The sequence below is a fragment of the Microcaecilia unicolor genome, chromosome 2, assembly GCF_901765095.1.
Source record: "Microcaecilia unicolor chromosome 2, aMicUni1.1, whole genome shotgun sequence".
NCBI classification, from domain to species: Eukaryota; Metazoa; Chordata; class Amphibia; order Gymnophiona; family Siphonopidae; genus Microcaecilia; species Microcaecilia unicolor.
In genome coordinates, this window is record NC_044032.1 from 133058743 (window position 1) to 133085981 (window position 27239).

The following is a 27239-nucleotide window of genomic DNA, read 5'->3' on the forward strand; positions in this document are numbered from 1 at the left end:
TCCTCTTCAATCTGTTCAAAATTCTGCCGCATGACTTATATTCCACCAGTGTCGCTATGCTCATATTAGCCCTCTCCTCAAGTCACTTCACTGGCTCCCTATCCGTTTCCGCATACAGTTCAAACTCCTCTTATTGACTTATAAGTGCATTCACTCTGCAGCTCCTCAGTACCTCTCCACTCTCATCTCTCTCTACATTCCTCCCCGGGAACTCCATTCACTGGGTAAATCTCTCTTATCTGCACCCTTCTCCTCCACCGCTAACTCCAGACTCCATTCCTTTTATCTTGCTGCACCATATGCCTGGAATAAACTGGCCCATCAAGCCCCATCTTTGGCCGTCTTCAAAATCTAGGCTAAAAGCCCACCTTTTTGATGCTGCTTTTAACTCCTAACCCTTACTCACTTGTTTAGCACCCTTATTTTATTATTCCCACCTTAGTAATTCCCTTATTTCTTATTTGTCCTGTTTGTCCTAATTAGATTGTAAGCTCTGTCAAGCAGGGACTGTCTCTTCATGTTCAAGTGTACAGCGCTGCGTACATCTAGTAGCGCTATAGAAATGATAAGTAGTAGTAGTAGCTAGGGAGGTAAAATTTCTAGATGAAATAAATGACTGCTTCTTCTTCTTCTTTTTTTTTTTACAATTAGTACATGTAGTTTATTTATTGGATTAAAGAGAATGGCTCTTCTTAGATTTATACAGTGTAGCAATGGTACATCTCCAGTGACTGCTTCTTGGAGCAACTGGTCCAGGAACCAACGAGAGGGGGAGCTATTTTGGATCTAATCTTTAGTGGAATGCAGGGCATAGTACAAGAGGTAATGGTGTTGAATCCGCTGGGAAACAGTGAACATAACATGATCAAATTTGAGCTGATACCTGGAGTAAAGTCGCTAAGGAAATCTACTGTAGCAGCTTTTAATTTTAGAAAGGGCAACTATGTTAAAATGAGGAAAATGGTTAAAAAGAAGCTGAAAGGTTCAGCCGCAAAGGCTAGAGCTCTGAATCAGGCATGGGCGTTGTTTAAAAATGCCATCGTGGAATCCCAGACTAGATATATTCCACGTATTAACAAAGGTGGAAAAAAGAGCAAATGACAGCCAGCATGGTTAAAAGGTGAGGTGAAAGAGGTTGGTTGTAGTTATCTACTTGGGTGTTGCACAGCTAACTATGCAGCATCTGATATGATCTACTCAGCCATCTCAGCAATGACATCAGTTCACCCACAAGCCAGCATCATTCTGAAGCAAAGGGAGAAGGAGAGAACAGATCATGGGAGGTCTGTGAGGAAAGGTACCAATAACAGAGAAACTAGTGGTGCCAAGGGAAGAGGTGGTCATCTAACTATAAGTTGGGAAAGAGAAAAGAGGAGAACAGATTCTGGGTTCTGAAAGAGACCTGATAATGAAGTGCATCTCTGATTTACACCTGAGAAGGACTCAGTACTGTGGTAGAAGGGACCTGTTACAGGGGGTGCCAAATTACCAATTCCAAGAGGGAGAATTTTAGGCCAGTCCAAGTTTTCAACTTACTTCCCAAAGCATTGTGGTATTTGCAGTTCTACCCATTGAAATCAATGTTGCAAGTCCTATAATTCATTAGGATGAGGCTGTCAGAAATCCAGACCTGGCCCCAAATTCTCTTCCTGGAACTGGGTACATCCCTCAAGTCCCAATCAAAGAGTTTACTATTAATTATCTTTCTTTTTTTACTTGCTCTCTTAAGGAGGAGAGCAAGTAAACCCCCTTATTCATATCTCCACCTAAGGGATATACCTCTCAATACTTAGGAGGGTCTTTTACTAAAGCTTTGCTTGAGTTATCTGCAACAGGGCCCATAAGAATAAAATGGGCCCTGCTGCAGATAACTTGAGCTAAACTTTAGTAAAAGACCCCCTTAGTGGTAATGAAGGAGTTAGTATTTTATTTGCCAAAGTTTTTTACACTGATGATGTCCAATTAGGGCCTACATTTCTGAAGGTGATGGTACAGTCACTTCACGAAGAGCTACAGCTTTGGAGAGTGTGAGGAGCAACGTAACTAAGTAGAGACTGGATTGAGAGAATAGGGAGGAAGAGCTTTAAGGAGTACTTCAAGTCCAAGAACTTTGGCCTACCTGTTTTGCTTTTTCCTGTTTTTGAATGCCTATAATACTTATTGTGGGGGGGGGGGGGGGGCATCACTTAGTAATGGTGTCTTCATATTTTGCATTTTTTAATTTTCTCCCATATAGGCCTTAAGCTCTGTCTCCCCTTATCCACCAGGATCATATACTCCAATAAGAAATCTCAGGTCTTCTCAACATAATCATTTGGTAATTCCATCTTCTCAACACCTCACTCTAGATATCATTAGATCCAAATTATTCAGTGTTATGGGGCCCTCCCTTTGGAATGCCCTTCCCCTTCATCTCTGAATAGAAGATTCCTTTGATAAATTCATGATTGGTCTTAAATCTTTTCTTTCTCTTTGGGAACCCAAAGCTCTTCCTTATCCATATCATTCCAATCTCCCCTACGAAGGAGAACTCCAGTGGTGATTATGGTTCTGCAGATCTCATACAGTCACTGCTATTATCCTTACTCTCTTCTCCTTTTCTGTCACATCTGTACTTCCTTTCCATTTTCTCCTCTATTAAAATTTTTATATGATTGCACACCGCTCAGAAGGATCCCATTGGGCGGTATATCAAACACTTATTAAACTTGAAATGTTGATTAAAATTGAAACCCTCTTTTTTCACATTTGGTGCACTGGTTTGTTGTTTTTTTTCCCCTATTTTCTCCCTATTTAAAGTAACAGTTACATCTATAAACATCTTGAGTAGGTTCTCCAGGGCCACCTTCATCTCCTAATCAGGCGCTAGATATAAAACATTTAATCCCAAAAGGACTTGTCATGGAATAAGGAGCCATCTATACAGAAAAACTGCTCCAATATACCTAGTTAAAGGCTGGGATCTGAGAGATTTGCTAGGGTCTTATACATATCAAAGAGACATGGGAAACATTTGAGAACCTACAATGCTGGTTTAGTCCAGTCTTTTTTGTGCAGAAAAGAAAATTTAAACTGCTTACGCAATAGATAACACAATAATTTAAACGTGTTTACAACTGTACAACTTAGTGAAAACATGCACACTTTTCACGATGCAGATTCTGTTGATTTCCAAAGTGAAAGTGCATACTTGTTTTCACTTTGAAAATTACTCCATGAAACCTTTGCATGCATACATACATCTGCCATTTGGTGTGTACAATTTTTCAGAGTTAAAAAAAAATGTGTTCATATGATTTCCCAAAGTATATGCTTAAATGCAGCCCTCCCAACCCCGCCCTCTGGTACACCTCCTCATACAGTAGGTAACATTATCCATACACAGTCTGCAGGCACATAACTTTATCCACACAGAAGGTAGGCAGTTTTTTAAAATGCATTTTTCTTTTCATCAAAAAACATAGTCAAAACTGCTGCTCCATTTGCATTGATAAAGACTGGGAGCAATACTATGGTTTTGTACGAATCATAGAGATAGTATTCAATAAATAACATAAGTACATAAGTATTGCCATACTGGGACAGACCGAAGGTCCATCAAGCCCAGCATCCTGTTTCTAACAGTGGCCAATCCAGGTCACATGTACCTGGCAAGATCCCCAAAAAGTACAATACATTTTATGCTGCTTATCCTAAGCAGTGGATTTTCCCCAAGTCCATTTTAATAACGGTCTATAGACTTTTCCTTTAGGAAGCCATCCAAACCTTTTTTAAACCCCACTAAGCTAACTGCTTTTACTACTTTCTCTGGCAATGAATTCCAGAGTTTAATAACTGTGCTTTGTGAAGTCACTGTTTTTGTTTTTTTCATTCACATTGGTGATCTGGAAAATACATTGTTGAGAATGTCCATGGTCCCAACTCTTTTTAGATAAAACATACTCTACTGTGTTTGTAAACAGAAATGTTAATATGGCATTTTTAATGTTCCAGTGCCTGTTGCTTTGTCTCATAATTTATCATTTTTTCATGTGGCAAAATAAGATATATGCAAATATACTTGTCATAGTTGTTGCCATGACACTTTTTTCTAATAAAATATAGTACCTTCTGTGCGCCCACTGGTTTTGCTACATATGTAGAGAATGCCACACAAATACATTTCTGAGCACTGGTGAAGGTATCTTGTACTGCAACCTTAACGCCAACCTGCGAAAGAGAACAACAGATTAGCCTCGAGGAGTTCTCCAACAGGGAGTGGAGCTTCAGTATTGTGTTTTCAATCACTAGAGACAGGCAGGTTCCCTGAAGTCCTGCAAAACTTGCCTGTCCCTCATTAGTGAAACAGCACCCCCCACTGGCAGGGCTGTAAATGGCGTACTCACAATCAGCTTAGAGGGAACAGTGGTATGTATGTATTTATCTATTATAAATGGTGATATATGATATCTATTATAAATGGTTCACATTGAGTTAAATTGAATATTTTTCTGAAACTTAACAAAAAATAGTTTACTATAAACTATTTATAAATCACCTATCTTTAGTTATAAGTGCGGTACAAAATTATATATATACAATGATAACATAAAATTGTAATATAAAATCAACATTACTTCATATAAAGGATGACAAAACTGAAATACCCAGCTAGCAGCAAATACATAACCTAAACAGACAAGACTGAGCGTCACCAGCCGAAACAGACGTCACAGCTGAAATACAAGTGAAACTGATGCAGAGCTAAAGTACAACTGAAGACAAATACAGTTGCGACAGACACACAGCTGGAACTGTTGCAGTTCAGTGTGAATGCAAATCTAAGACTATGCTGCTTACCATATGAAAGCCTGAAGCTTCAAACATATTTCACGAGTAAAGTGGTGTGGTAGCTGTGTTAATCCACTTTTAAAGGTAATAAATAGAAATAAATGAAAAACAGAGAAAAGAAAATAAGATGATACCCCCGCACTCTAGAATGTACTCCCTGAAAGGTTTCGCTTAACACAAGAATATCTGTACTTCAGGAAACACACACACATACACACCTATAGCAGGACATGTTTTCCATTCCTACTCTAGCTAAGATAGTATTCAAGCACCTATCTAACTTCATTTCCAATTTTCTTTAAACTAGTCCCTTATTTTCTGACTCCTGTTACTCCATTTTATCTATCTACTAGTGGAACTAAACCCGTTTTGTCAACAATGAAACGGGCCCTAGGAAGGCTCTCATGTAAGCATTGTTTCTCTCTCCCCTGCCCTCCCCTCCATGTCCAGCGATTCTTCCCTCCCCTCCCATCCCATCCCATGCCCTCCATGTCCAGCGATTCTCCTCTGCCCTGCCCTCCCCTCGATGTCCCGCGATTCTCTCATCCCCTCCATGTCCAGTGAGCGATTTGTACCTGAATGTTCTCTGGCTGGCTGGCTGGCTTCCATTCCATTCGTAACATTCTGACGTCAGCTCGCCTCCAGCGTTCCCTTCCCTCTCACTGTTCCACCCTCCTCTGACATCATTACATCTTTACGCGAGGGCGGGACAGTGAGAGAGAAGGGAATACTGGAGGCTTGCTGATGTCAGAAGATGTTACAAACCCAGCCAGCCAGCCAGTCAGAGAACGTTGGAGGTACAAATTATTATATAGGATATGTTCCATCTTGTTATTTGAATATTTTTACTGCTATAATTGTCTATTGTTTATGTTTGACTTATTCTTGCTGTGAATTCCTTCAAAAAGGCGGTAAATAAATCCTAATAAATCCATTTTTCAATTAGCTTTCATAGGTAACTCTTCTTTTTCAGATCAGAAATAAGCAAATGTTGACAAATATCAGAATGCCGTGTGCTGGGGGTGGAGTTACAACCGGCGCCTGTGTTTGGCTGGCGGTACCTCCAGATTGGCGCATGGTAAGCCCACAATGGGCTTACCGCCACTTAGTACAAGGACCCCTAAATTGTCTCACAAGCCAATTAGGGCCACCAATTGGGCGCTAATCAGCACTAATAGGTACTAATTTGGATTTGCGCACACATCTTGCTACACACTATTCTATAGCAATGTGTGCCCAAATCCCATGGCACACAACTCAAAAGGGGCTGTGACCATGGGATGTATTAGGGCAGATCAGGGGCATTCCTAAAATTTGCACCCAAATTGGGCACCAGGACGTTCGCCTAAATTTGGGCACTGAAATCAGTGCTATTCTATAATTCAGTGGCGTGGCCATGGGTGGGCCAGGGCCCACCCTATTTGGACTCTGGCCCACCCAAAATTGTGCACTCTTGCTATGGCTTGCAGAGGTCCTCAAACCCCATCAGCTGAAGATTTCCTCCTTCTCAGGCAGCCAGTGCTCTTTCAAACGGCAGCTGGCAGCATTTGCCTCGAGCTGAAACCAACACCAGCCCCTCTTCACATGTTTAGTTTTCATGCATGCACAGCCTGCTGGCCGTGGCATCAGCTCAAGGAAAGTGCTGCTGGCTTGTTTGGAAGAGCGCTGACTGTCTAAGCAGGAGGAAATCTTCAGCTGGCGGGGTTTGTATATCCCCTCTTGCTCAGGTATTTAATATTGTGGGCTTGCAGGTGGAGGTAGGGATGAAGAGCAGAGCAGAGGGGGGCTAGGGGCGGGGGAGGGCATGAATTCCATGCCCACCCACCTTGGACTCAGGCCCACCCAAAATTGGCTGTCTGGCTACGCCCCTGCTATAATGGCCATTCATCTTTGAGCGCTCATTTTTTTTTCAGTGCTGATTTCTGAGCACCATATGCTGAATCTAGCCCTATTTGCCTCCTGGAGGTTTTCTTTTTTGTTTTTCTTTCGTTTGTTTTGCTTTCATTTTTGTGCGTGTGGTTTTTTTTTTTTTTTACAGTGGTTACTATTCAGTAAAACCTGGTGTCTTTCAAAGTTTGCACCTTCTATCCAACAGTGATCTTGGTAAGTTTGACCCATTTTGAATACATTTTTAAATCTGTTGGTAAAAGATGTTCCTTTATAGACGTATGTAAATGATCCCATTACATTGTAAGACAAATGCAATTAATAGGGCCCTTGCATATCTAAATTCAGCAATGTTAGCTGAACCTGATCAATACTTACAGTTCTGACTTGGTGGAAAATCACAGCACACATTTACAAATTTCTGTATTTTCCTTCAGAGAAGTCACAGCAAAGCCAAATGTGGTATGTTTGTAAATCTCTGTTCACCACAGGACATACATGAAGAAAAACGGTGTGAAGGATGAATTACGAGCATTTACATACCTCCATACTCGTGTTGAATGCTCTGTTCACCTTGGCTCGGATGCTGATAATTTGTCCAACCCTAAAAGCAAAAAGCAGCATCTAACGAATTCATGCTAAAAATAATTATGTTTTAGATCATAATGATTTGTATGAAAAGTTTTGTACATTTCTGTGAAGTCAGTGCTCACAAAAGGATGTGGAATATATTGACAGTACTGGGAACCTCAAATCTTTTACTTATCCATAGAGCACGTACAGCCCAGACCATAAAACTTCCAGAGGAGTAGATGTATTAGTCTCTAGTAGCAAAAGCAACAGAGAGGCTGGTGGTACTTTAGTCTAACACATTTTGGGGTTCGTTTACTAAGGTTCGCTGAAAAATGGCTTTCGGTAGTGTAGGTGCTGGTTTTGGACACGCACCAATCCATTTTTCAGTGCGCTTGTCAAAAAAGCCCTTTTAAAAATTTTTGCCAAAAATGGACGTGCGGCAAAATCAAAATTGCATGTGTCCATTTTTGGGTCTGCGACCTTACTGCCAGTTATGGACCTAGCGGTAAAGTCTCACGCGGTAACCGGGTGGTAATGACCTACACGCGTCAAATGCCACTTGGTGTGCATCCGATACATGCGTCTGAAATAAAAATTATTTTTTGGCCGTGTGTATCGGACGCACACCAAAAATGAAATTACCATAAAAGACATGCGGTAGCTGAGTGGTAACTCCATTTTGGCACGTGTTGGGCCTGTGTAGACGCTTACGCGGCTTAGTAAAAGGGCCTTTTTGTTAGCTATTAACTTCCAAGGAAGAAAGTCCATTTTGTCAGATTCATCCTCTTGTCCTCAAAAGCTTACATTTTACAAAAATACGTCAGGCTTTAACACGCCACAGGCTTTGCTGTTGTTCTAGCACTGGCAATAGCAAAGCTGGTTTCTCTTCATTACCTATATGTCTCAGCCCAGTTCTAAAAGGAAGAGGGAAGCATGGCTTTGTGCCAGTTAATCCTTAGATTCTGTGCTATGACTGCCAGCAACATTTACTGGCCACTGTAAAGACTACTCTTATTAATATGACCATTGAACTCTTCACATAGACTGTCTTATAACAGTGATTTTCTAGTTCACGCAGTGTGAGCTAGATTTTGACTAGAAACCTCAAGGTGAAATGTTCTCTATCCCAATGCCAATACATGGGGAGTTTCCACTGTTACTTGAAAAACTATAAGCCAATGTATTTTTATTACTGATTTTCCAAATCACAGCAAAATCAATATTATCCACAGAAAGTAGCTCTACCAGTTGTTGTATATTCTTGTTACTGTTTGCAAGATAAATTGCAGATTGTACTTGGTAGAATTACAAATGATCATTGCTTTATAATCCGTGGAATCAATATACATAGCTGCCAGTTGTTTTAGAGTTTATGAGGGAACATAGCACTGTGTTAAGTACTAAACTGTTCTTTTACAAAACCTTTCTTAGCTTGCTTGCTAAATAGGACAAGGATAAGAATAATAATTGAAATAAAAATATATAAGCATATATTTAAAAAAAGAAAGTTCAGATTCAATGAAACAACATAACCCATGACCAACTCTATTGGCACTGCTGGCAAAAGGAAGAAGCTGTCCTGATTGGTTAACCTAATCCAGATGCAGTCTGGTACAGCTTTTTGGTTTTCAGTTCAGAACATCCCAGTTATAAAGGCCACTAGTCCATGCACCATTGCCGTTGTTTATCACTTTCCTTTTCAATCAAAACTGACCCAGTCAACTAAGTCCTCAATTATAGTTCCATCTTCAGCTATCAACTTGCTTTCAACAGCTCACCTCTTTCTTCAGCACTATCCTATATACTCTAAGGGGAAAAATTGCTTATCAAAAGAGGGATGGTCACTGTTGTCCCTCTGTATTTCTAGTGGTACATTAGTAACGATATCTGTCATATTATGAATCACTTCCTTTCACTTTTACATGTATGCACAGCTGACCATAACTCCCAGCCCATCAGTCATGCACGTTGCCAGGGCAGAATTAGGAGTAGGAGTAACCTAGTGGTTAGTGCAGCGGAGTTTGATCCTGGGGGACCTGGGTTCGATTCCCACTGCAGCTCCTTGTGACTCTGGGCAAGTCACTTAACCATCTATTGCCCCAGGTACAAATAAGTACCTGTATATATTTATTTATTTATTGCATTTGTATCCCACATTTTCCCACCTTTTTGCGGGTTCAGTGTGGCTTACAATATGAGATGAGTGATGGAAATACAGTTTGTTACAAATTGGTTATGGATTACATTGTGCAGAGTTATGCGAGACAATTGAGGTGTCGTTAAGGAATGTAACAATGGAACACAAACATTGAAACATTGGAAGGAGACAATGAGAGCTTAGAGGGCGATAATAAGGCATAAAGACATATGGTATGCATATTTCTGTGAGTAAGGGTATGAATGATGTGAGATTACGGGGGGTGGGAGTTCAGAAGTGGGTGTATGATGCATTAGTGAACAGTGAGTGTGGACTTTATGTGTTTTGGCTTTTTCCGTAAATTTTTTCAAAAAGATGGGTCTTCAATAATCTGCGGAAGGAAGCTTGCTCGTGGATCGTTCTTAAGTTGCACGGCAGTGTATTCCAAAACTGCGTGCTCATGTGAGAAAAGGTTGACGCGTGTAGCATCTTGTATTTCAAGCCCTTGCAATTGGGGAAGTGGAGGTTGAGGAAGGTTCGGGATGATCTTTTGGCGTTTCTGGGTGGTAAGTCTATTAACTCAGATATGTAGGCTGGGGCTTCGCCGTGAATGATTTTGTGGACTAGTGTGCAAACTTTAAAAGTGACGCGTTCTTTGAGTGGAAGCCAGTGCAGTTTCTCTCGTAGTGGTTTTGCACTTTCATATTTTGGCTTTCCAAAGATGAGTCTGGCTGCCGTATTTTGGGCCGTTTGAAGTTTCCTCAGTGTTTGCTCTTTGCAGCCTGCGTATAGTGAGTTGCAGTAATCCAGATGGCTGAGTACGAGGGATTGTACTAGGCTGCGAAAGACGGATCTTGGGAAGAATGGTCTTATCCTTTTCAGTTTCCACATGCAGTAGAACATCTTTTTAGTTGTGTTGTTTGCATGATTTTCGAGCGATAGATGGCGGTTGATAGTGACTCCAAGGATTTTTAGCGTTTCTGAGATTTGAAGGTTTAGGTTTGGTGTGTTTAAAGCGGTAAATTCCTTTGTGTTGTATTGGGAGTTGAGTATCAGGCATTGAGTTTTTTCTGCATTTAATTTCAGACGAAATGTATCTGCCCATGTGTTCATGATGTGTAGGCTTTGATTGATTTCGTTGGAGATTTTGTTGATGTCTTGTTTGAAAGGGATGTATATTGTCACATCATCAGCGTAGATATGCGGGTTGAGGTTATGGTTTGATAGGAGTTTTGCCAGAGGGATCATCATTAGGTTGAAAATGGTTGGTGAGAGAGGTGATCCTTGTGGTACTCCACATTCAGGTGTCCATGCCTTAGACGTGGTCGAATTTGATGTAACTTGGTACGAACGTTGGGTTAGGAACCCTTTGAACCAATGCTTTGAATGTAGTTGCAAAAACCACAGAAAGGTGGTAATATTGTCCCTTTCCCTTTGGTGAGTCCTAGGCATAAAAATACAATAGGCCCTCTATCATAATATAAATATGTTTGAAAACTGCACCAAACAGAGCCCAGCATGGTTCTGACTGCAAAGGAAAACTGGTACAAATGCAGCAGGTGAGAGGTTCTGCTCACTATCTCTGGGGGTGGAGAGAATAGATAGATCTTCTTCCTGATGGCAGCTATCTTACCAGAACTAATATCTGCATGGGAGTCATTGAATTAGTACATCTGAAAGGCCCCTCTCCTAAACATTTGGGCTTTAGGCATGTGTCTAGTTTGTCTATGCCTTAAGCCCACCCTGTCAGTGCCTCTGCATGTCTCTGATCAATCAACGCTGATGTCTGCAACAATATAAATGCAGCATCTTTGAGTGAAAAACTACTGTGCTCCAGAAGTGTACATCGATGACTTGGAGCAATCTGAATTTAGCCACTAGAAGATAATCCTAGCACCGCAGCATGAATAACAGATTCAGGACATGCTGCTCTATGATGGGGAAAAATAAGAACGAAAATAAACATGTTTTTGAAATGAAATTTAGGAACAAACTGTAACAGCTAACTCAGGGGTTCCCAAACCTGTCCTGGGGGAACCCCAGCCAGTCAGGTTTTCAGGATATCCATAATGAATATGCATGAGATCAATTTGCATACCAAGAAGGCAGTATGTGCAAATTGATCTCATGAGTATTCATTATTGGATATCCGGAAAACTTGATTGGCCAGGGTTCCCCCAGGACAGGTTTGGGAATCACTGAGCTAACTTTACGCCTGGTTGCTGTCAGTAGAGCAGCAGTGTGTTACTCTGCTCAACAATTGTAAAGCAGAACTGCTAACTTATACTAAACTAGCAGCTGGATATCCCAAAACAGTGGTTCCCAGACTCAGTTACATCTAGTTTTTAGGGCAATTAAAATATACACTAAGCACATGCAAATATATCTTATGAACATACAAAGCCAGTCAGGTTTACAGGATATCCATAATTAATATGCATGAGATAGGTTTGCATACAATAGAGAAAGGACCAGATTCTATATATACGGTGCCAAAAAAAAAACTGACACTGAAAGAAAACTTGCTTAGCACAATTCAATAAACCTGGCCTGAAGTCAAGTGTGGTTTATAGAATACATGTAGCACCTGTTCCCACGACTAAAATTTAGGCTCGACCAATTATGCCAACTAAAACCTGGTGTAAATGCCCATGCCTAACTTAGCCACGGATTGGGCATATTCAATAACAGCGCGTGTAATTTTTAGGAACACCCATGCCCTACATATACCCCTCCCATGGCCACACACCCCTTTAAGATCCACCCATTAGAATTTATGCACACCACTTTACAGAATACGCGTAGAAAGTTGTGTGCGTTAATTCTAATTAGTGCCAATTAGTATTGACAATTGCTTGTTATTGACCAATTATTGGCGCTGATTGGCTTGTTAATTAAGTTGTACACACAATTTGGCTGCACTGCCAAATTTGCATGCACAACTTTAGTTGCATATATAGAATCTGGGCCTTAGTGCATGCAAATTTATCTCATGCATAGTCATTGTGGATATCTTGAAAGCCAGACTGACTTGGTGTGTCTCAAGGACTTGGTGAAAGTGTAAAGGATCTATTGCTTGAATGTGCTATTCATTCACCAGCGTGTTCACAGGAATGAGGCAAAGTCTATGCAGTATTCATTTATAACTGAGAGCAAGGATTAACTGGCTTTGCAATAGATTATCCCTGGTTTCCCTTGAGTACCTGTTCAGCACTTCTGACAGTTCATTCTGCTCTTTAGTAAAACAGATCATTTGCCTTGCACAGTGTAAAGTCTGACCTACTTCTGATTGATATGTTTCTGGGAAAAAAATGGTCTCTGTAGGGAATCTATTTACAGCCTTACCATGACTTCACTACTTTTTGCCCCTTTGCCCCCTAAATCCAATATGCCAGGAAGGTATCTATGAAATGATGAGGTGGTGTTTTACCTGGCTGTCTCTTCAAACTGTATATCGTCCACAGATGCTGTAACGCAGGACATGCCAGCATGTCGTTCCGCTGTAGAAAAATAAAGAATAAGCACATAAGATAAGAATGAACCACTGTTATTATATCTGAAAACTTATCATGAAAAGGAAAATGATGGGGTTTTTTAGAACTGTCTTTGCAGTTAGTTTTCTATTGACATTTGAAATGAATTTTAAAAAAAAGTGTTGCTCATGTTGTCAGAGGTAGGCCGGCTGAGGTGCTGATGGTCATTTCACCCCCCCCCCCCCAACACAAGTTCACAGAAACATCTCTTTCAGTAGCAAGCAACCCCAGTTTTATTATACTTTCTCCAAAACAGAAGACTGTCTTATCACGAGCAGTGCAGTTAGCCCTGCAGTATCCTAGGCACTACTTTCATTACTTATTCCATGCAAGCTCTTCCCTGGTACCGTTCTGCTCCCAAGGCTGTTATAACTTCCCCCCAAACAACAGGCAGTCCCCTTCTCTTTGTGAACATTACGTTCAACAGCATATAGAATGGATTTTCCTATTCAGGTTGTCCTTCTCTCTATGGCTGACACGCCCATTGCAAAAGTCTACTGCCGTGGGGCCTTTACAGGAGCAGAGTGGACGGCTCCACTCACATCCTAATTCACATCTTCAGCTCTTCAGTTGGGTCCCATTCCAAGACCACATAATGCTGAGTATTATTCAATTGACTTAAAGCCTCATCAAGATATTTCTGCCTCGGATCAGAAGGAAAGGTAAAGTTGGTAATCATATGTGATCTATATATAGCAACAGGAAAGGATGTTGGGCAAGTAGAACCCTTATTTTTTGCTCTGTTTTCTGGGTCCAATATATTAAAAAAAAAGTTCTGTTCCTAAATTTGTCCCCTATTTTCAATCAAACTTAAGGAGCCTCAGGTTTAAGCTCAATTTTCAGAACCAGAAGTTAGGCTTTAAAATTTAGGCTTACTGTTTTCTAGATTAAGACTAATTTCTGATCCTAGTGTTGAAAATCAGTACTATGCTCCTAGCTTTTTTACACCACCCTATATTGACCCCTGTTGACACCCACTTTTTAGGCACTTAAATTTAGAAGCCTAGTGGAACAGAGAGCATAAATTTAGGCACTCAGTCCTAGTAAATTTTCCAGAGGCGCCTCAAAGTTAGGAACATAAATGCTTTGAATGTCGGCCTCTATATTTCTTAATTGTATGTGTAGTTTAAATTCACCCTGGAAGGTCCTATCATTTGACAAATCTAAATAGCTGTACAATGAAGCTTTATAATCTTAACCATGCTGAGTGATCAAGTATGACCTGAATCACTGGAATTAAGGAATGTTTCCCAACAAAGATATTGTACAGGTCAAGGTCTATAACGTCACCTGTTCCAGATTAACAGTGATAAGATAATAGCATAACATAGTAGATGATACAAAGAAAAAAAAATCCCAGACCAACTGGTCCACTGAGTCTGCCCAATTAATCTGCTCCATATAGTTCAGGGCATAGCTCAGCTGCCAGCCACAGAAACCTGACTGCCTGTAGGATATTGATCTTTACTCGTCAGTCTGTTTCCATCCTCTTTACTTTTCCACCATTTCAGGCAGTTCAGTATACAAAGTTATGCACTGAATACAAAACCTTCCACCTCTTTCTCATTCCCCTAAAGCTCTGCAACAATTCAAGTTGCCAGCAAAATGAATGAGGCCACTATCCACACAACTGGCTGCCTAGATCCCTTAGGCTCTGCTTGCCCAGACAGCATCCAGTCACCACCAATCTGCTGGCAATGATCCAGTTGGCTTCTGGGAAGTTGTAGCTAGGGATGTGCAGTTTAAAGGGGGTCTGGACAGATTCCTGAAGGAAAAGTCCATTGATCGTTATTAAATTCTGGGTTTTTGCCAGGTTCTTGGGGCCTGGATTGGCCCTGTCAGAGACAGAGTGCTGGGCTTGATGGACAGCGTGACAGTGCTTATGTACTTATGCCATTTGCTGTTAAGAGTGTGCATTGCAATGTGTGAATCTACTCCCAAATTCTATATATGACGCCTAAGTTGCATTTGGAGGAGTAGCCTAGTAGTTAGTGCAGTGGACTTTGATCCTCGGAAACTGGGTTTCAGTCCCAGTGCAGCTCCTTTTAACCCCTCCATTGCCCCAGGTACAAAATTAGTACCTGTATATAATATGTAAACCGCTTTGAGTGTAACCACAGAAAGGTGGTATATCAAATCCCATCCCCGTTCCACTAATTAGTTAACAAGCCAATCAGTGCCAATAATTGGCCATCAACAGGCAATTATTGGCACTAATTTGAATTTATGAGCACAACTTTCTAAGCGTATTCTGTGCATGGATCTCAAAAGGGGTTGTGGCCATGGGATGGGCATGGCCCATGGAGGAGTAGCCTAATGGCTAGTGCAGCAGATTTTGATCCTGGCAACCTGGGCTCAAATTCCCACTGTAGCTCCTTGTGACCTTGGGCAAGTCATTCCATTGCACTAGGTAGAAAAAGCTTAGATTATGAGCCCACTAGGGACAGGAAAAAGTATCTGCATATAATATGTACAGTGCTGTGTACATCTAGCAGCATTTCTAAAAATTTTGCATACTATTATAGAATATGCCTGATCAATGCCTAAATTAGGAGTGGGCATTTATACCAGGTTTTAGTAGGTGTAAATGTCTACGCCTAAATTTTAATTGTAGGAATGGTCACTGCGTGTATTCTATAAACTGTGCCTAACTTTAGGAGAGGTTTATAGAATAGTGCTAAGTGCGTGTTTTTCAGCGCAATTTTCTAGGTGCAATTTATAGAATCTAGTCCATAGTGCACAAATTTCCTGAACTGCCCCACCCCCCCCCCCCACAGGGACGGCCAAATTTCAAGGGGGTGGAGTGGAGGAGTGGCCTAGTGGCTAGAGCACTGGTCTTGCAATCCAGAGGTGGCTAGTTCAAATCTCACTGCTACTTGTGTCAGAGGCATAGCAAAGGCATGGACACCCTTCTCACAGAAACATCCACATTTTGGACATCCTCAACTGCCCGCAGGGACAGAGGCGTCCTTCACCCATACTCAAAAAAAAAAAAGACATCCCTGACGATCACTTGGACATTTTCACCTGGAGTTGTGTTCTTTTAAGGTTGTAGATGGCAATTTATTTAAGGTTGTAGATGGCTATTATACACGCAGCTTGTCTGCTTGTATGAAGTCGTCTTTGGCGTGCGCAGAGCAGCCACGCATAACGCTTGGGTGCTCTGCACTGGCTTCTCCTCCTTAGGAAGGAAATCGTGTGCAAATGAGCTAGCAGCGAGCTGCTTATTTGCATGCGATTTCCTTCATACATACCAGTTCCTTTCCGAATCGCTAAGGGATCGGTAAGGAAAGGGCTTTTTCCGTTCAGTTAGTGCATCAGTTAGTCCACTGCAGTGCCCCCTAGGGTGCCCAGTTGCTGTCCTGGCATGTCAGGGAGACCAGTGCACTACGAATACTGGCTCCTCCCATGACCAAATGAGTTGGATTTGGTCGTTTTTGAGATGGGCGTCCTTGGTTTCCATTATCGCAGAAAACCAGGAACAACCATCTCTAAAGTCGACCATCTCAACATTTATGTTGACCATCTCTAAGATCGACCTAAATGTTGAGATTTGGGGGTCCCCGACAGTATTATCAAAATGAAAGATGGCCACCCATCTTGTTTTGATAATACAAGTTTCCCTGCCCCTTCGCAGGGACGTCCTGTGAGGACGTCCTCAGGAAAACTTGGGCGCCCTGTTCGATTATGCCCCTCCACATCTCATCAATCCATGCTTTTGAACATGCTCTGTAATTTTGTTCTTAATAATAGTCTCTACCATTTTGCCCAGCACCGACGTCAGACTCACCGGTCTATAATTTCCTGGATCTCGTCTGGAACCTTTTTTAAAAATTGGCGTTACATTGGCCACCCTCCAATCTTCTGGTATCACGCTCGATTTTAAGGATAAATTACATATTACTAACAATACTCTGCAAGCTCATTTTTCAGTTCTATCAGTACTCTGGGATGAATACCATCCGGTCCAGGAGATTTGCTACTCTTCAGTTGGTAGGACTGCCCCATTACATCCTCCAGGTTTATAGAGAATTCATTAAGTTTCTCCGACTTGTCAGCTTCAAATACCATTTCTGGCACCAGTACCCCACCCGAATCTTCCTCGGTGAAGACCGAAGCAAAGCATTAATTTAATCTCTCTGCTACGGCTTTGTCTTCCCTGATCACCCCTTTTACTCCTCAGTCATCTAGCGGTCCAACCGATTCTTTTGCCGGCTTCCTGCTTTTAATATACCTAAAAAAAAATTTACTATGTGTTTTTGCCTCCCATGCAATCATTTTTTCGAAGTCCCTCTTAGCCTTCCTTATCAGCGCTTTGCATTTGACTTGACATTCCTTATGCTGTTTCTTATTATTTTTAGTTGGTTCCTTCTTCCATTTTTTGAAGGATTTTCTTTTAGCTCTAATAGCTTCCTTCACCTCACTTTTTAACCACACCAGCTGTCGTTTGGTCTTCTGTCCTCCTTTTTTAATACGTGGAATATATTTGGCCTGGGCTTCCTGATATAAAGTTTTGACCCTTGCAGCCGCTCCTCTAAGTTGTTTTTCACCGTTCTTCTCATTTTATCATAGTCTCCTTTTTAAAAGTTAAACGCTAACGTATTTGATTTCCTATGTATACTTACTTCAAAGCTAAAATCAAATCCGATCATATTATGATCACTGTTATCAAGCGGCCCCAGCACCATTACCTCCCGCACCAGATTATGCGCTCCACTAAGGACTAGGTCTAGAATTTTTCCTTCTCTCGTCGGCTCCTGTACCAGCTGCTCCATAAAGCTGTCCTTGATTTCATCAAGGAATTTTACCTCCCTAGCGTGCCCCGATGTTACGTTTACCCAATCAATATCAGGGTAATTGAAATCACCCATTATTATTGTGTTGCCCAGTTTGTTTGCGTCCCTAATTTTCATTAACATTTCTGCATCCGTCTGTTCATCCTGGCCAGGTGGATGGTAGTACACTCCTATCACTATCCTTTTCCCCTTTACACAGTGATTCCAAGAAGTGTTTTGTTTACTGCAGAATTTTCAATCTATTTGATTCAAGGCTCTCCTTAATATACAATGCTACCCCTTCACCAATTCGATCCACCCTGTCGCTACGATATAATTTGTACCTCGGTATGACAGTGTCCCACTGGTTATCCTCCTTCCACCAGGTCTCAGAGATGCCTATTATATCTAATTTTTCATTTAGTGCAATATATTCTAACTCTCCCATCTTATTTCTTAGGCGCCTGGCATTTGCATATAGACATTTCAAACTATGTTTGTTGTTCCTATTTACATCATACTTAGTACTTGACAGTATTAATTTGCAATCTTTTGTCTGATTTTTATTTTTATTTAAGGACACCTGATGTACTATGGTCTCTTTTGCAACCTCACTATCAGGATACCCTATCTTCCCTGTTTTGGTGATATCTTTGAAAAATACCTTATCCCGAACCATGCGCTTTTGACCGACTGTCGGCCTTCCCCCATTTCTAGTTTAAAAGCTACTCTATCTACTTTTTAAATGCTGATGCCAGCAGCCTAGTCCCACCCTGGTTAAGGTGGAGCCCATCCTTTCGGAATAGGCTCCCCCTTCCCCAGAATGTTGCCCAGTTCCTACCAAATCTAAAACCCTCCTCCCTGCACCATCGTCTCATCCACGCATTGAGACTCCGGAGCTCTGCCTGTCTCTTGAGCCCTGTGCATGGAATGGGTAGCATTTCAGAAAATGCTACCCTAGAGCATCTGGATTTGAGCTTTCTACCTAAGAGCCTAAATTGGCTTCCAGAACCTCTCTCCAACATTTTCCTATGTCATTGGTACCCACATGTACCAAGATAGCCGGCTCCTCCCCAGCATTATCTAAAATCCTATCTAGGTGATGCGTGAGGTCCGCCACCTTCACAACAGGCAGGCAAGTCACCAGGCGATCCTCATGTCCACCAGCCACCCAGCTATCTATATGCCTAATGATCGAATCACCAACTACGACAGCTGTCCTAACCTTTCCCCCAGGCAGCACTTGGAGACATATCCTCAGTGTAAGAGGATAGTACATCCCCTGGTGGGCAAGTCCTGGCTACAGGAGTACTTCCTACTTCACCAGGGTGATGCTCTCCTTCTAGGAGACCTCCAAGGTAGCACAGGGGCTACCAGACTGGAGGTGGGACTTCTCTACAATATCCCTGTAGATCTCCTCTAAGTACCTCTCTGTCTCCCTCAGCTCCACCAAGTCTGCTACTCTAGCCTCAAGAGAACGGACACATTCTCTGAGAGCTAGGAGCTCTTTGCATCGAGCACACACATATGACATCTCACCAACTGGGAGATAATCATTCATACTACTACTACTACTTAACATTTCTAGAGCGCTACTAGGGTTACGCAGCGCTGTACAGTTTAACAAAGAAGGACAGTCCCTGCTCGAAGGAGCTTACAATCTAAAGGACGAAATGTCAAGTTGGGGCAGTCAAGATTTCATGAATAGAGGTGGAGTGGTTAGGTGCCGAAGGCGACATTGAAGAGGTGGGCTTTGAGCAAGGATTTGAAGATGGGCAGGGAGGGGGCTTGGTGTACGGGCTCAGGGAGTTTAATCCAAGCATGAGGTGAGGCGAGACAGAAAGGGCGGAGCCTGAAGTTGGCGGTGGTGGAGAAGGGTACTGAGAGGAGGGATTTGTGTTGAGAGCGGAGGTTACGGGTAGGAACGTAAGGGGAGATGAGGGTAGAGAGGTAAGGAGGGGCTGCAGATCTAGTGCATTTGTAGGTTAGTAGGAGAAGCTTGAACTATATGCGGTACCTGATCGGAAACCAGTGAAGTGACTTGAGGAGAGGGTTGATATGAGTATATTGGTCCAGGCGGAAGATAAGACGTGCAGCCGAGTTCTGAATGGACTGAAGGGGGGATAGATGGCAAAGTGGGAGGCCAGTGAGGAGTAGGTTGCAGTAGTCAAGGCGAGAGGTAATGAGAGAGTGGACGAGAGTTCGGGTGGTGTGCTCAGAAAGGAAAGGGCGAATTTTGCTAATGTTATAGAGGAAGAAGCGACAGGTCTTGGCTATCTGCTGGATATGCGCAGAGAAGGAGAGGGAGGAGTCGAAGATGACTCCGAGGTTGCGGGCAGATGAGACGGGGATGATGAGGGTGTTATCAACTGAGATAGGGAGTGGAGGGAGAGGGGAAGTGGGTTTGGGTGGGAAGACAATAAGCTCGGTCTTGGCCATGTTCAATTTCAGGTGGCGGTTGGACACCCAGGCAGCAATGTCGGATAAACAAGCCGATACTTTGGCCTGGGTTTCAGCAGTGATGTCTGGTGTGGAGAGGTAAAGCTGGGTGTCGTCAGCATAAAGATGATATTGGAAACCATGAGATGAGATCAGGGAGCCCAGGGAAGAGGTGTAGATTGAAAAAAGAAGGGGTCCAAGGACAGATCCCTGAGGAACTCCAACAGAGAGTGGGATGGGGTGGAGGAAGAACCATGAGAGTGTACTCTGAAGGTACGGTGGGAGAGATAAGAGGAGAACCAGGAGAGGACGGAGCCCTGGAACCCAAATGAGGACAGTGTGGCAAGAAGTAAATCGTGATTGACAGTTTCAAAAGTGGATGATACATGTGACACTCAATGCAAAAGACTGGATAGCACCCCTCTCGCTGCTTGGCTGCTGACTCCATCTTAGTGTTTTTGAGTTTTTCAATAATTTAAAACTTGCTACAGTATTAAGGATATTAGCCTAATATAAAAGTGTATTTTAGTTTATGTGGTATATTGTATGATTTATTTATTGTTTCCTTCTTAGATGGTAATGAAATGTATTTACCGACACTTCGTAAACACTTAATGCACACTAATGGGTTAGCATGCAGTAAACCTGCTAACGTGCCTTAGTGAAAGGACCCCAAAAAGGGTTGTGAACAATGGGAAAAATCTGTTTATCAAAGGACAAGTAAGACTCAATGAGCCACAAATTTTATAAATAAATAGAAACAGATATTTTTTTTAAAGAAAATCCTTTTTGCTCTTCTGTCTTATTTATTTGGCCCTAGTATATTTATTTATTTGTTATATTTGTATCCCACATTTTCCCACCTATTTGCAGGCTCAGTGTGGCTTACATAGTACCGTAGTGGTGATCACCAGTTTCGGTATGAACAAATACAATGTGTTATTGTGATATAATAAGGATCATGTATGGTAGAAATATAGGGGAACTTAGGAAGGAAGGGAGAAGTTGGGGTGAATCCATTGCGATCTTTGTTTTGGTTGTGTTGCAGGTGTTCAGGCTTTTATGTTGGGTCTATAGGATATGCTTTCCTAAACAGGTTTGTTTTTAGTTCTTTCCGAAAGTGCAGGTGGTCATACCTTGTTTTTACTAATTTTGGCAGTGCATTCCGTACTCCTTACATTTTTCACACTTTTTCTCAAATAAAATATGAGCAACATGTCTTATGTCCTTGCTCCTGTTTTTAAATATCTCCTTCCCTGAATCTTGCAATTTTTATTTACCCTTGGTCTGCTGTCTCCCTCCCCAAATTAAACACTGTTTAATTATAATCAAGACAGTGTAGTGTCATCCTGCTCTCTCCTTAATCTTGGTCACTTTTCATCTATATGCCTTGCCTCTCTGTGCAAGCTCAGCCTACATCTGCAAGATGCTAAATAAATGATGATTAATAATAATCAGCCCATGTTATATTTATGCTTTACTTGCATAAATCAGAGTGGTGTTACCATGATGAACTGATGGAGGTGTGGCCAGCAACACCCTAGTTTATCTGGAATCATTATAAAGCACCAGGAAATATCTTGCTAATTAAATAAATTGCTTAATTGTCCGATATACTCCCTCCCTCCGGTCCTTGGGACAGGAAAATGGCACTAGCTGTCTTCCTGCAAACACCAAGGAAACAGAAGTTTTTAATTTCTCTATTATAAATGACCTGCAAATCAGGGGCATAGCCAGACCTCACGGTGGGAGGGGGCCAGAGCCTGAGGTTGGGGGCACATTTTGAGTGCCGCCCCCCACCGCCTTGCCTCGCCTCCTTGCCCCCCCACTGCCTAGCCTCACCCCCTCACAAACAAATACCTTTGCTGGCGGGGTTCCCAACCCCCGCCAGCCAAAGCTTTCTTCAGCGCGGTCTCTGGTGCAGCGGCATTCGCTGCCTGCCCCCTGCTCTTCTTTCTTCTTGCTCCTCCTGTGCACGCTGACGCTCAGCACCAGCCAAAGCTTTCTTCAGCGCGGTCTCTGGTGCAGCGGCGTTCGCTGCCTGCCCCCTGCTCTTCTTTCTTCTTGCTCCTCCTGTGCATGCTGACGCTCAGCGTCAGCGTGCACAGAAGGAGCAAGAAGAAAGAAGAGCAGGGGCAGGCAGCGAACACGGCTGCGTCGGAGACCGCTGAGCGTCAGCGTGAACAGGAGGAGCAAGAAGAAAAAAGAGCAGGGGGCAGGCAGCGAATGCGGCTGCGCCGGAGACTGCGCTGAAGAAGGCTTTGGCTGGCGGGGATTGGGGACCCCCCGCCAACCAAAACCAGGGGTCCGGACAAAACTTTGTGGGGGCCCAGGCCCCGTGGCCTCCCATAGCTATGCCCCTGCTGCAACTGTAAGTTATAGATGCTTGATAATACAGACGCCAGTTCTGTGGGTGCCAAGCAGCCCAGAATCTTGTCTCCTACTGTGTTAAGCATCCCCAATCGTTTTGAAATACAGTATTGGTGCCTGTGCTCAATAACAAGTTGATGTATCTTGTCGGAGTTATTTCTTTTAGGAGCCTTCTCTCCAGTACCTTTGGGTTTACACCACAGCTTTTAAGTCTCACTTGTTCCGACTTGTGTTAAGGTAAGGCTGACACTCCTGTATCATTCAAGGGAACACCCACAGTACATATTAGGTTACTTAAAGGCGGGAAATAGCTGAGGAGGATCCAAAAGCTTACAGCACTAATCTCTCCTGGGGAATTAAATACGAGTATAAACAAGGAGAGACAAGGTGATTTTGTTTAGGATCTGAAAACCTTGCTGCCAGTATTTGGGAACTCGTTTGCTTTGCTCCATTTCCTAACAATGCTCATGTTACCGGTCCTGCCTGGGAACAGATGATTTGCGGCACTAAGCCTGTTCCCCCCCCCCCCCCTCCCCTAGTGCCATTGGCCGACTAAAGTCTGACTATGAAAAACTTTCCCAGAAACGTTTAAACAAAGAATCCCCTTAGACCTCGTGAGAAAGTAAACAAAACTAGATTTTGCTGTTGTATTTACTTGGAATAGCCCACATTCACCAGTCAATGTATCACACGTAATACACGCGCTCACTTTCGTATCCATTTGTGTAATTAATTGGCAAATATACGCATAAGTAATAGTCAACATATAATAACGGGGGAGGGGCGATTCCCGAATACTTTTTATTGCGTTTTGTGAAGGTGGCCCCTTGGCGCAGACTTGCAGTAATATAGAGACAGAAGCTCAGTTCATTTTAAATGCTTCAGAGTCAGAAATATTCCACGAATCCACATTTTAAAAGGGTGATGTGGATTTTGATGCTCAAACTTATACTATCCCCCTAAACTCTTCAAGAGCAAAACTGAACAAAGGTTGCAAGTTGTCTATTTTAGAAATAAAACAAAACTCGGGAAAAGGTTAATGGAGGGCAGTGACACCACATAACCTCGTACACTAACATGTCCCAGTTTGTGAGGGTCTTCAGCCTGTCACCCTGTGATCTGCCAGCGTAGTACCTGTCACTTTAGGAGTCTGCCTCTATTTCTCTGACTCTTTCTCTATCGTCTGGCATTCATTATTATAATTATTATTTAATGAGCTAAGGATTTTTCAGTATGTTCGCTGTCACTGTATGTGACCCAGCTTTACAGGACACTGCATGTGATCGGCTGGGAGGGAAGTCTGTTATTTATTTATTTAAAAAAGTAAATAAATAAAGTACAATTCACAAATAATTCTAGTGGGTACATAACAATAATAAAATGTAGGTCATTTAAAAACCGTGTGCCTTTCACTACGTGTCCTTTGTTACTTGTCACTGACCGTGGTCGGGGGGTTTAGTATCTGTCACTTTTTTCACATTTTTCCAGGGATTTGTTACCTGTCAGTGTCTGTCGAGGGTTCTGGTACGTCACTCTAAGTCTCTCAAGGACTTGTTAGCTGTCACTGCATGTGATCGGCTGGGAGAGAGGTCTGTTATTTATTTATTTTAAAAAGTTAACTAAAATACAATTCAGAAATAATTCTATGGAGGCACAGAACAAAACCCAAAATGTAGGTCATCTAAAAACCGTGTGCCTGATCGTGATTTGTCACTTTTCCCCATTTTTCCAGGGATTTGTTTGTGTCTGTGGGTCGGGGGTTCTCCCAAGTCACTGCAAGACAAGTGATTGATGCGTGTGAGTGTGAGTGAGCCCTCGCGCGTCGTTACCTGTCAGGCAGGCTGTGCTATCGATCCATTTCAGGAGCTGTCCAGCACTGAGCTCCCCTCGGTGGTTGGCGTGGCAGGGGTAAATGGTCTGGCACATCTGCACCTCGCCTCTTGCCCCCGGCCCTCCGGGGCTCTTCTGCAGCGGGCAGTCCATGGGGTGAGTCCGGGAAGCAGCAGGGGCTCGGCAGAGGCTGCTCAGCCGGCTCTGATCAGCTGCCCCGAGCAGCTCGATCCAAAGGGCAGCGTCCGTCCTTGACACCACTGCCAGCGGTGAAAGGTTGTCACTAGATACACACGCTGGCACCGAGTCCCCGGGCACAGATCTGCCTCCTCCGGCTGCCAGTTGCAGCGCGCTCGCTCCGCTGGGTGGCAACTCCTGGGGGCTCTCTGAGCAGCAGCAGGAGGAGGTTATTACCCTGAGATGTTTGCACTGCTCTGCACTAGTACTTAGGGCACAAGATCAGATGTGGGAGGAGGCAGGAAGCCGAGAGGACAGTCGGCAAACGTGTCTTCTACCTGCACTTTCTGATAAGCGAGAGAAAAGCTGATGGATTGCGAACAGTGCAGTGAGTTCAGTTTGGACAGGCAAGATGCATCGGCTGTCTGTTTCACTCTTCAAAAACAAGTGGTGCTGAGGAAGGAGAGAGATCGGAGGAAAATAGGAAAAAAAAACCCCGAGAAATTTCACACAAAGCTAATGGAGTCCGGGTTGGTGCACGGATATTAGGGGCCCTAGACTCAGTTCAGCCTTACCCCACCTCCGCAACAATCAGGTTCATTCAATACCACTCATCCCAGAATAATCTGGGTAATCGGGCTGTTGCCTATCACTCAAATTTAATAGGACCTATATTATTTTGCATTGACTGCAGCTACTTTTTTGGCAGCCCTCACAAACCGCTGCCCAAGCCAATTGCATAGTCTTGCCTAATGGTTGGCTGGCCCTGATGAAGTCTAATAGCCAGAATGTGCATGAGGTACAGGGAACCATGAAAAAAAATAAAAAGGTCTATATCCAACTTCTCTTCAGCTCCCTCAGATTTCTGAAAAAGTTATTGTTTGTGTATCAATATAAAATAAAAGGTTTCCTTAAAAATAAATACCCCTCAGGTGTACTATGGGGAAATATTGCTGTTGATATTCAGCCGGTGGCAGTAAGTTTTTTTTTTTTTTTTTAGTTGCTGCCGACATTATTCCCAGATATTCAATGCCAGGCCATGTCCAGACATAAGCCCTGAATATCTGGGTTTACACGCTGGCTCTCTCTTATGTGGTTAAGTACAATATTCAGTTCTTAACTGCATAAAGATAAGACTGACTTTTATGCAGCTTGATTTAACCACAAAGGTGGGGGGGGTGGAGGGGGGAGGATTCTATATATGGCACCTAAAAAACTCCACCTATGTGTATTCTGTAAGCAGTGCGTAGATTTAGGTGTGGTATGTAGAATATGCTTAGTTGTCACCCTAGCACCTAAATCCATGCGTCTCCATTTACACCAATGAAAATATGCCATAAATCTCAGCACATAGATTTAAGTGGAGGGTCATATTCTATAACAGTGCATGTAAATTTTGGAATACCCATGAAACACCCATTTTCCCACCCATAACCATGCTCTTTTGCCTGTGTACATAAGTACATAAGTAATGCCACACTGGGAAAAGACCAAGGGTCCATCGAACCCAGCATCCTGTCCACGACAGCGGCCAATCCAGGCCAAGGGCACCTGGCAAGCTTCCCAAACGTACAAACATTCTATACATGTTATTCCTGGAATTGTGGATTTTTCCCAAGTCCATTTAGTACTGGTTTATGGACTTGTCCTTTAGGAAACCGTCTAACCCCTTTTTAAACTCTGTCAAGCTAATCGCCTTCACCACGTTCTCTGGCAATGAATTCCAGAGTTTAATTATGCGTTGGGTGAAGAAAAACTTTCTCCGATTTGTTTTAAATTTACTAGACTGTAGTTTCATTGCATGCCCCCTAGTCCTAGTATTTTTGGAAAGTGTGAACAGACGCTTCACATCCACCTGTTCCACTCCACTCATTATTTTATATACTTCTATCATGTCTCCCCTCAGCCATCTCTTCTCGAAGCTGAAAAGCCCTAGCCTCCTTAGTATTTCTTCATAGGGAAGTTGTCCCATCCCCGCTATCATTTTAGTTGCCCTTCGCTGCACCTCAGTAATCCATGTCCTTGGATGTGCTCTGTAAGTTTATTTTTAATAATAGCCTCCACCATTTTCCCCAGCACCGACGTCAGACTCACCGGTCTATAATTTCACGGATCTCCCCTGGAACCTTTTTAAAAAATCGGTGTTACATTGGCCACCTTCCAATCTTCTGGTACCACGCTTGATTTTAAGGATAAATTGCATATCACTAACAGTAGCTCCGCAAGCTCATTTTTCAGCAATAACATTTAGGTACTGTGCATTACAGAATACACTTAGCAATTTGCTCACGTAAATTCAGTTAATTAGTGCTCATTATTTCTTAAGTGCTGTTAACAAATGCTGATTGGCTTGTTAAGCCAATTAATTTGCACACATTGTTATAGAATACGCTTGGACTTTGGCGTGGAATGCATTAGGTGCGCTATATCTGTCCCACTCATGTTCCCAAATACTTATGACCTTCAATCCTTTCTCTTTCAGGTAATATACCCTGCATAGTGTTTTTTCAGTTGAGAAATTCGAAGGTGGTGCCTGTTAGAGGATTCTGTTTTTTTAGAATCATAACAGATCATACATCCATGGTAAAAGCACCCGTTGAATTCAAAGAAAGGCAGCAATAACCGATGTACCATATATCATAATAATAAAAATCATAAACTAATGAAGTGTCAGGTGTGTTCTTATGA

At 42.6% G+C, this 27239-nt stretch overlaps 1 protein-coding gene across 1 annotated transcript in view; it reads right to left on the reverse strand.

Moving 5' to 3' along the window:
* Positions 1-24773, reverse strand: part of ACOT12 (acyl-CoA thioesterase 12) — a 93150-nt gene extending 68377 nt beyond the window's left edge. The window contains exons 1-4 of the mRNA XM_030193335.1: positions 24374-24773; positions 12858-12927; positions 7261-7321; positions 4108-4209 (exon numbers count right to left, since the gene is read on the reverse strand). Coding sequence (XP_030049195.1) covers positions 4108-4209; positions 7261-7321; positions 12858-12927; positions 24374-24527 — 387 coding nt within the window. The 5' untranslated portion in view covers positions 24528-24773. The remainder of the gene's footprint in view (positions 1-4107; positions 4210-7260; positions 7322-12857; positions 12928-24373) is intronic.
* Between the last annotated feature and the right edge of the window lie 2466 nt (positions 24774-27239).